Here is a 10,893-nt window from a genome sequence, read left to right on the forward strand (position 1 = left end):
TATAATTTATGTGAGGGTGCTTTAGATAGAACCAACACCTGCATGTAAGTTTTGTTTTAATGATGATTGATGAGTGGTTCACTAGCTCGTTGGGTACGGTGACGTGTCAAGAAGTAAGTGTTATAAAGTGGAGTTGGAGTATTAAGTCCACTACTTTCACTCTCTTTATTATATTTTTGTTTTCTGTAAATGTTGATTTATGTTGGAATTGTTTAATAACAAAAAAATTAATAAAAAAATAAAAATAATTTTATTTAATATTTATTAATTATTATTAAAATTAATAAATATTAAATAAAATAAATTTAGGCTATTTTTTATTCTTTTAACATTATCAGATTCACGTAAAGTGTGTAGTGTATCAAGTTAGTATATATATATATATATATCACTCAATATATAAATAATAAATAAATACACAAATTCTTATAAACAATATTTCACTTTCACACAAATGCATACACTTGTATTCACTCCCCACTTCCGTCTTAGGAGCGTGTTCCACCAACTATATTGTTGTCTATTTTGTCATAATTTAAGCTGAGTTTCTTTTTTATTTTTAAATAAATTAAATAAAATATTGAATAAAACAGTGTCCAAGTACAATTGAGCAGTCCTTGTCATCATCTCATTAGGCAAATAGAAATAGGAGGATATCATGGACACCATGAAAATCATGCATATATACAAGATGGAATTAATTTTGAGCCTCTATATTTGTCTTATTAGTTGGTATAAGGTTCTCGATCACATGCATATATATGTGAAGTAACTTTTAACTATTTTAATTTTCTTAATCCTCTAAAGAAATAATGGGTGGTGTGAATTATTTAATTTGTGCAGCACCTAAAATTATTCATGATGACATGAGAAGCTACGTTGAAAAAGTGAAAATAATAATAATGGAGGTGCAGCATGGTCTTGGTTGAAAAAAGCTGCGTAGTCACATTATTTCTCAAGTTGAGGGCAAAAGGGATAAGGAAGAAGCTAAGGCCATGTTACTTTTTTGAACCATCACCACCTTAGCTTATATACCTTTTTCCTCTCATTCTTGCTCTACTTTTTTTTAACCAAACTTCACAGTCCATTGAATTCAACCTTCATCCTCTGCCAAATGCTTCGTGCTACTTACAAATGTCTATATCATAAAAAAGGTTCACCAAAAACTTATTTTTTAAAAATAAATTCCTGTACGATAAATATAAAAAAAATTACACATACAACCAATTGTATATTATTATCACGTCAGTAAAACTAACTAATTTTTAAATTTATCTTTTAAAAAATGATCTAAATACATGAATTTAATTTGATAATCATATAAATTAAATTTTTTAAACTATTATTAATACATCAAAATCACATTTAATTAAAAAATATAAATGTTGTGTATTAGTTAAATAGAGTTAAAAAATAGAAAATTATTTTACAATTTCATATTGGATTAAGTTGAGTTATATTTTTAATATTAGACTATTATATAAAAAAAATGCTAGAATATATCGGCAGAATTTATTATTTTTTTCATTAATTAATTAGTTATTAATATTTTAAAATGTGAGTTAAAATATATTATTAAATTATTAAAATAAAAAAATTAAATTTATGATTATAAATTATGATCAAAAATAATAAATTTCAATGATATATTTGGCATATAAAAATTGTCGCAAAATTATTACTGCCACATATATGTTGGTCAAACTTATACTGTTAAGTCATAAGTGTATTATGTCTCTGACAAAACAATTTTTTAAAGATGCACAATTATTTATATGCAATACTGTCTAATTACATGAGCCTGAATGCAATTTAAGTATATATTAATGGATTTATTTTGGACCGATTACCAATTTGGTTGATGTTTGAGCAACTGCTAGTTTGTTAATTAGTACTATATATATGATCGCGAAGCTATAAGCATCATAAGATGTTGGTCAACGGTGCATGAACAAGATAATGGACTACTTTAGATCTAAGCCAGCAAAACACAATCCTTTCACCAAATGAAATTAAAGATCCATCATCCATGGTGGGTGGTGACTACTGGCCGATGTTATATGATTAAATTATTTATTTTGATAATTAAGTTTAATAATTAAATTAATTTAATAATTTATTGACACAATAAAAATTAGTTAAAGAATAAAGAGAAGACATATATATATAAAAGAAAAACGAAAAAAAAAGTTAAACTTAATTATAAAAATAACGTGTTAACCTAGTATTTCTCAAATATAATTATTGACTTAGTTCATATAAACAACAAATGTAGTTATTATTTGGGTGTATGCAACGTTGTTGTTTCTTAAATGAAGATTAGTGTTGTTTGTACAACAAAAAAAAAATAGGCAACATATTAAGGTAGTTGAAAATTCAGGTGAAGTCGATTTTATGTGAAGTTGATATCTGATAGTCATTAGATAAAAATTTAGTCAAATCAGTTAAATCATCTAACGATTTTCAGATATCAATTTCACGTGAAGTCGACTGCATCTGAGTTTCCATCGTTAAGATATTTAACTTATTTGGTAAATAAAATTTGGTTATTTCGGATTAACAGTTATCTATATATATTATCTCTTACATATTTTAAAAATGTTCAAATGATGATCCCAAAACATAAATGTTACTAAATCTAAAGTCAATAAATAAAATAGATATTTACTAGCTACGTACTAATAAAATATAAAGGGATTGTAAATTAAAGTGCCAATAATTTCTATAAAATACTTTTATTCCACTTATTATTCAACATGTTACTACAGATAATATTTTTATTATTCAATATACTTTATATTTTCTTTTTATAGAATTTTTTTAGTTATCAAAATTTTTGTTTATTTAACAAATAATATTGTTAAAATTAGAATTATTTATTTTATTTTTGATGGTTAAGTGCTGGTCAAATTTTAATAAAATTGCTGACCCCTAGACTTTCTCTTATTGGTTTGAGTGAAGCAGATGAGATAACCCTATAGAGCTGCCGACCAAGAACTATTATTCTTTCACTGATAGTGGTCTGTGTTGCATGTTCTGCTTTCGAATGGTATTACTTATTAATGGGTAACATATTGCTCACCTACTAGTGGACCATCTTTTAGTAGAGACAATTATTTCAGTGATTTCAGATCTAATTATAATCAGTAACAAACATTTTTTTATTAATCAAATTCATTCTGGACCACTTCATCAGAAGGAGAAGACTTTCTTCATCTCGATAACTCATATGTACTAATAATGATATCATCTATCAGAACAATATATGTACAATATTCATACCCACTTATCCTCATAATCATATGGATCATAACTTGCTTAACATAATCCATACAGATTTCATTAGCTATATATTTAATAATGGGGAATTTTTAAACAAATTAATTAAACATGTTTTTTTTCCTTATAAGTTTTCATATATTTTGAATATTCACAAAGTATTTTTATCCTGTAACATAATTTGAATAATATAAAATATATATTAAAAATAAATTAAATTATATATTTATATAAATATATAATAATTTGTTTAGTAACAAATTTTTTATATTAATATAATATTTTTTTATAGATACTCTACTATATAAATTAAAGTTGTATAAAAAGAATATAAATTTTTTGTAATTATTTTTTATTATATTATTGTCGTTCAAAATATGAATCATAGTTTTCTCAAGTACTATTTTATGTCATAATATATATAAACTTATATCTTTACTATATAATTTATCTTTTCTCATATATTATATAACTAAGATAGAGAAAATTGAGACTTTACCTAAAATAAAAAAGTAAATTAAAAACGTAAAACATAAAATTTTAACAAGAGTTAAATCGTAAAATCGTTAGACTGAGTATAAATTTTGTAAAATTGATAGACTCATTTAAAATTATAATATCAAAAGATTTTAAGAGTTAAATCGAGATTCTAGCTATTATTATGCATATAACTGCTGACATGTTTTCGTTAGATCTGGAATAAGCATCACATGGCAGTGTGATTTGGTTCACTTTCATTGACATATACATATGAATTAGGCTAATTTTCAGAAGGTTGGGTACAGGTAAAGGGTTTAGTTAGTTGTGATTTAGGTGTATCTTAGATTTACATGCATGCAGTACAGTGATTTTTTGTTTTTATTTCATTTCTTTAATTTACTATGTAGTATATAGCACGCGCTAGCTTTCAAAACTCTACTATAATTAATGAGCAATAATATTATTAATCATTAACATTAACATGGTTTAGCAATAATTGGTTATTATGAGAGATTAGCCATCACCTAAAAATACCTTTATGAAGAAGATTAAGTCTAACCACTAAACTAAGCTAATAAGGAAGTGAATGGAAAACAATATTCAAAGCATAGGGAACATCGTAATTAATTAAAGTGCTTATGTCATATACTTGTATGCTACATATACTCTTGTTATTCCATGGTCCTTAACCGAATCCTACACTTAATCACATGCCAGTTATGTCCCTTGCTTTTCTTGTTGGGTTGCTGATTACTCTATCTTATATATTTTATAGTATGCACATACCAACAAGAAAAAAGGGTTTGCTTCAAAGCCACCTTATTCTATAATCACTCCAACTGGGGATTAGTTCTTTTCTTTTGGAACTGAACATATGAATGACGAGATGGCATGCTTTTAACGTGCAATCTTTGCTTTAACAACGCCTTCTTGTTTTGCCTAAACAGTAATAATATACTTTTATACGTCATATTTAGTATAGCATAGAGCAAGAGTTTTTACTTGAATACAAGGGAGTAAAAATTAAAAATAAGTTAATATAAATTTTATATGTAATTAAAAACAGTAAGATTTAAGATTAAGACACAATTAATTTAGGCCACTCGCAAGTTAAACGAATCACCATAACATGTTCCTGCTAGTTAATTCAACATTAAATTTAGAGATACAAAGCATGTTTAATCATTGATGAATCATAATCAGGCATTCCAAGCACTCTATGTCCAAAAATACAATGTGCCTACCACAATGTCGCATTTTTTTAATTAAAAAAAGAAAGTGAAGAAAAATAGAAAATAAAAATTATTCCGTCATAAAAGCAATTCAACACCGTGGGGCGTGGGAAGCGAATGCTACAAAACAAAGCCACATAAAAGAAACCAATAGAATGAAGCAGCAGTTAAAAAATAAAAAAGAGCTCGCAAGCAAAAAGCGTGGCCATCATTGAATCGTGTGGTGACGCGCTATGAAAAGCGCGTGAACAAAGCGGAGAGAACTAACTCATTTTTTCCTGTGAGTAACAGAAACACACAACACATCCACACTTGCAAGGTTGGAAAAGCAAGGAAGATTTTGGGTGGCAGGGTATTTCACTGCAAATATTAATAATTAAAAATAATTAATAAGAGTAGCATATATATATAACTTGGTCACTCATCACAATGACCAATATAAATACATACATGTGTGTCATTATTCCCCCCTACTATACTACTTCTTTCTTCTCCTGAGTCTTCATAATTCATACATACAACATACACATATTCATCGATGGAGATGGAATTAGGCATAGGCACGGAAGAGTTTCTTAACGATGCTTCCCACATCGCCAAGGGAAAGCGCACCAAGAGGCACAAACCCTTCTCCCCTTGCGACGTCGCCGCCATCACTTCCAGCTCCTCAAGCGCCAACGACTCTGCTTCCTTCTCTTCCACCACCACCTTTCAAGACGAAGAACAAGACATGGCTAACTGCTTGATTCTCCTTGCTCAAGGAAAAACAGGCGGAGAAGAAACCGATGATGAAGAAGATAACAAGATGAGAGAGAAGAGCAGAAGAATATCGGAGGTCACGACAACCGCAACTACAAAAATCGGTTTTTACATCTATGAATGCAAAACGTGCAACCGAACATTCCCTTCTTTTCAAGCTCTTGGAGGCCATAGGGCCGGCCATAAAAAGCCAAAGGTCACATCAGATGACAAAAAGAAACCGCAACCACAACCACAACCACAACCAAATACTTTGGCGCTAATCACAAATTGCGACTTTGAAGAAACAAAGCAAGTACGTGTGATGACAACAAGCCCTCCAATTTCCCTTCAATTGGGATATGGTGGTGCTACCAACAACAATAACGGCAAGCCCAAGATTCATGAGTGTTCAATTTGCGGTTCAGAATTCACATCTGGACAAGCCCTTGGTGGTCACATGAGGAGGCATAGGACAGCTGTCATCACTACTACTAGTCCTCAGCCAACTTGTGACGTGCCTGCCAGGCTGGAGGTCGTTAAGCCGCCGCGGAATCTTCTGGAATTGGATCTTAACCTTCCGGCGCCGGCGGACGACGACCACCACCACCGGGATTCCCAGTTTCAGTTCTCGTCCACACAGAAAACCATGATGCTTTCTGCTGCACCGCCTTTGGTGGATTGTCATTATTAATTAGGAGGCCAGGTTGGGAATTAGTTGAACAAGCTAAGCTAAGGGGGAAATTATTATTATTATTATTGCTGTTATTATTATTATTATCATTATTATTGTTTTGATCATGAATTATCGATGATCAATGTGAATTATTAGCTTTATTTTAATTTGCAATACACCTTATATTATTACGATTGTGAATTTTATTATTATTATTATTGGGGGTGATCTAGTTGTTGAAATTTTGGGAATACTTTGAGTGAGTAAGTGGTTAATTAGTAGTGTTGATGGTTGCCTTACATTCACGAAAAGTGAGCATCGTCATACAGCATGTTTATTTTATTATATATATCTAATCTGCTAGTGGAATGAACATGGCTAGGGTTTGGTTGCATCAGCACCACAACCAATAATCATGGACCGGATCGGATTAGGCTTCTTTTCTGTGTATGTGCTTCTTCTTTCTTACTCACTCTCACTCTAGCTATCGCTCTCTATTTCCATTTATTGACATGGATAAAATATTTGCAAAATTACCACTTTGCCATTGAGCAACGCACACCCCACCTACCTACATTACATCCATCATCCATCTGCAACTAATGTTTATTAGATTTTCACTTTTTCATCTCCACCACCTACTATAACAATAAGCCTAACAGTTTCACCTAATTAACCAACCGCCTTGTCCAATTAATTAAAATTGATTTACGGATTAAGTTTGGGATTATGTCATTAGAAAATTGATGCTCCCGAGAAAGATACCGCGCGCTGACTCTCAGACCACAAAAACAAACGTTTTATTATTGGGATCTGAGTTATACTGTGGTCCACTAGCTACTATTTGGATTGGACCCATCATCATGCATACCCGTTGCCGTTATCCGTATATATATATAGTTTCTAGTTATAACCCTCCTCTCATCATTTATGTAGTTCACAGAATGAAGATCAGAAAAGGACTGGACCAATTAAAATAACAAAAATAAGAATAGTGGCCGTCTTGGCCTGAGAGGAGGAGGGTAAAGATGTAAACAGCTTATTAGAGTATATTACACTAGCTAGCTAAATTAAGAGAGAGGGAACAGTATGAGTAAGCTAAGAGTGAGTTAGAGAAGGCACTAATGTAAAGTAGTTAGTAATGTATGCACGTTTTGGTGAATGCTGCCATGCTGGTAAGCGAAGCATGTGGACACATACATTGCGTGAGGTGTCTGAATGCATACATAAGAAAAATAGAGAGAGACTACTACTCATTGACATTAGCACGTGTAGGTTGGGAACTTCACTCCATCATGTCCTCTAACCTCCCCATTGCATATTACATGTTTTCTTTGTAGCCTCTTTTTTGCTATAAATTATAATAAGGAGCCTTTCTACACTAATATAATATAAAACATTATTTCATTTGCTTCTTTCTGTTAGGCCTATCCTAATTTCTGCTCGCTTAACTTCTCTATCATAACTCAACATATACAACATATATTTCTTCCATAATCTCACCAATGATGCCATGAACTTCTTCCATAATAATTTCAGGATGTTGTCCAATGTCTACTAAATTTAGTTTTTCACTGCTTTGAGCGCTTTGAAAGTTGGCCTTCTAAATTACTAATCTAGTTACTAGTCACGACCAGATAAGACCATATCACACACTGTATTATTCAATGTCCTTTTAATGCAAAAATAAAAAAGAATAACTAATTAATTCAATAAGGATGCTAATTTTGACAGAGTACAATAATGTAATTGTCACACGTTCCACCACATCGTGACTACTCAAGTACTATATCTAGTGCTCTCACGCTAAAACTTGTAACATTGTCACTCTTATTTTAAGGTTCGTGATCAAGACACTCATTCTTTATATTCGTATTTTTTTTTCTACGTCAACTACTCTTATAAGTGTTAGGTTCCTAAATCCTAACTAATTAAATTTATAACATATAGTCGCTCTTAATTTAAAGGTTCTTTTTTAGTTTTTTTACAGTATCTTTTAAATTGACGAGTTAAAAATTAATCAATTGCGAATCTAAACTATATGTACAAGGTGAGATTCAAATTTCCAATACTTACTTAATCAATTTGATTAAAGAACTAACTACTAAACCAAACAGAATTCATTACTTCAAAGGTTAATTACTGTTCAGAGATTCACTCTAAGCTTTTTAGTTTTTTTTTAATTGATCCTTGTATAAGACATTTTTAAAAAATTTAACAGTGCTATAGAATTAGTATAATTTATTTTTCCTGAACAACTAGTCAATAATATTTAAAAGTATGATACTAAGATACTGAATTATAAATATTAGACTATTGACTAAAAATATTAATCAAAATAAATTAAAATTGATGGCCTTAAGCTTTTCTCTTTTTTTTTTGTGATATTTTACGAACGTTAGATCTCAATGAAAGCATCACTATCATAAACTTAGGCCTAAGGAGGAGCCTAACCCCAATTAAAGACTAATTACTAATTGCTTTATTTTGTGAAAAAACCGCTACCCTAGAGTTAACAATGCAATGTATTTAGGTAGTATGGCTCTCAAATGCGGCGGCGTTTGCTTAATAACAATAAATCATGTGATAACGACCCATATTTTCTCCTCTTATGCAAGTTTTTAGTTTTACCCTTATGCATTAAATCCTAATTTGGAGGAAATACGGTATTTCATATTAATTGTCCTAATAACTAAATATCACAATCTGAGATAACTTATAAGCATGTAATACAGTATATGGTATATAATTAAGAATTAAGAATAGTAGTTTTGGTATGTTAAAGTGGCTTGTGGTCGTTCCTTGTGATGAAGAAACATGCATTGTGTATCTAGTTATGTTCCTTTTTTTTGTTACCACAAGGTGTATGTATGTATTGTATGATAGTTCACGGATTGGAGATAGGGACCAATAAATGCCGCAAATGCATGAGTTGGTTCACTATGTGGTGGCCTATTGTCCCCCGATGACCATAAAAGTGGGTGCTTGCCTGCTTTCACTATTTCAATTTTGTTATTCCTGTTCAACAATTTTTCAATACACCAAAATATTGTTTCGCTAATTGCTTGAATCGTCTATTCACTATTTGACGTTAAATACAAGATTTCGGTACACAAAAAAACAGATCAAAACCATTATTTTATATGTTCATAAAAAATTTAATGTGTTTGAAAAATTCTTCTATCTAGATATATTATTTTTTTAAAATATTATTCGTATACTAAAAATATATATAAATATATATAATTTGATTTTTTTAATATATATTTTATATTAATTATTAATTTTAATAATTATTTTTGGTGTATATTTAATATAGTTATTATTTTTTTAATAATTTTTTAAAAAAGACACGTATTTAAAAAAGATGGAAGTACAATAATTAATTCTAATCGGATTGGTATGCGGCCACGGATATTAATAAAGGTGATATTTTGCGAAAGTAAATTTCAGTATTTTGAATACAAATACTACTTTTTAATTAGGTGGTAGTTCTTACTTTGGTGGAATGCGGATTATGTGGCTACCTAAGAATAAGATCTACTTCAGCGGTTTGGGTTTGGTTGGTTTTTTCCATTGTAACGTATGGTAGTTACCTAATAAGAATTATGACATCGATGATATAGGATTGTTTTGGAAACATTAGTCCTATTAATTAATGAACTTGAAGATGCCCTTTATTGTAAACCATAATGAGTATGATTAACTAACTAAGTTTTCAACTTGTTGGGGGGTACGTGAGATGCACGCACGTAGCAAAGTGACCATTGTCATTAACGTTTAAGTCAATAACATTTTGAAATGCATATTCGTGGTTGGTTCCGATTGTTACAAGTTACTAAGTTTGATCGCCAAATGTATCTAAATTCTAACTAGTTCTTGTAAAGGTCTAAAGCACTACTATGGGGTGTGGCAATGGTAAAATCCATTTTAGCCTTGGCTCAGTTAAGTTGCATCGTACACAGTGTCTCATAACTCTTTTTTCTCATATTCTTTTACGTGAAAACTCATATGAAGTCGTGTGAAATTGATATCTGAGAGTCGTTAGATGAAAATTTAGTCAAATCAATTAAATTATCTAACGGATCTCAAGTATCAACTTCACGTGAAATAAACTGCACTTGAGTTTCTACCCAATTCTTTTATTGAAAGATATAGAGAAATTAATCTTTTGAAAAACATATTCTAACCAAATTATTCCTTTTTCTTATGTTATGTGAATTTAATTTTTATGCATTGTCAGTATACATCTAATTATATAACGTTATATCAGTAAAATAATTATTTTTTTACTTTAATTACGTGAATGATTATAAAAAAATAGATGTAATTAAGAAATTACAAAAAATTATTTATATGGTCAGTGTATCAAAATTAAATTTATTATAAAAAAATTCGTTTTTGTATTTCTTGAAAGTTTGACCTAGTGGATAACTATTATAAATAAATTATTTATATATAAATATGTAAATAGAACTTACGAACAGA

At 29.9% G+C, this 10,893-nt stretch overlaps 1 protein-coding gene across 1 annotated transcript; it reads left to right on the plus strand.

Moving 5' to 3' along the window:
- The first annotated feature begins 5,416 nt into the window (after positions 1-5,416).
- LOC107461894 (zinc finger protein ZAT5) lies at positions 5,417-6,623 on the plus strand. The gene has a single exon (XM_021129215.2). It carries the CDS (start codon positions 5,530-5,532, stop codon positions 6,421-6,423), a length of 894 nt encoding a protein of 297 aa, XP_020984874.1. The 5' UTR covers positions 5,417-5,529; the 3' UTR covers positions 6,424-6,623.
- The last annotated feature ends 4,270 nt before the right edge of the window (positions 6,624-10,893 follow it).

This window comes from Arachis duranensis, unplaced genomic scaffold, assembly GCF_000817695.3.
Source record: "Arachis duranensis cultivar V14167 unplaced genomic scaffold, aradu.V14167.gnm2.J7QH unplaced_Scaffold_232527, whole genome shotgun sequence".
NCBI lineage: Eukaryota > Viridiplantae > Streptophyta > Magnoliopsida > Fabales > Fabaceae > Arachis > Arachis duranensis.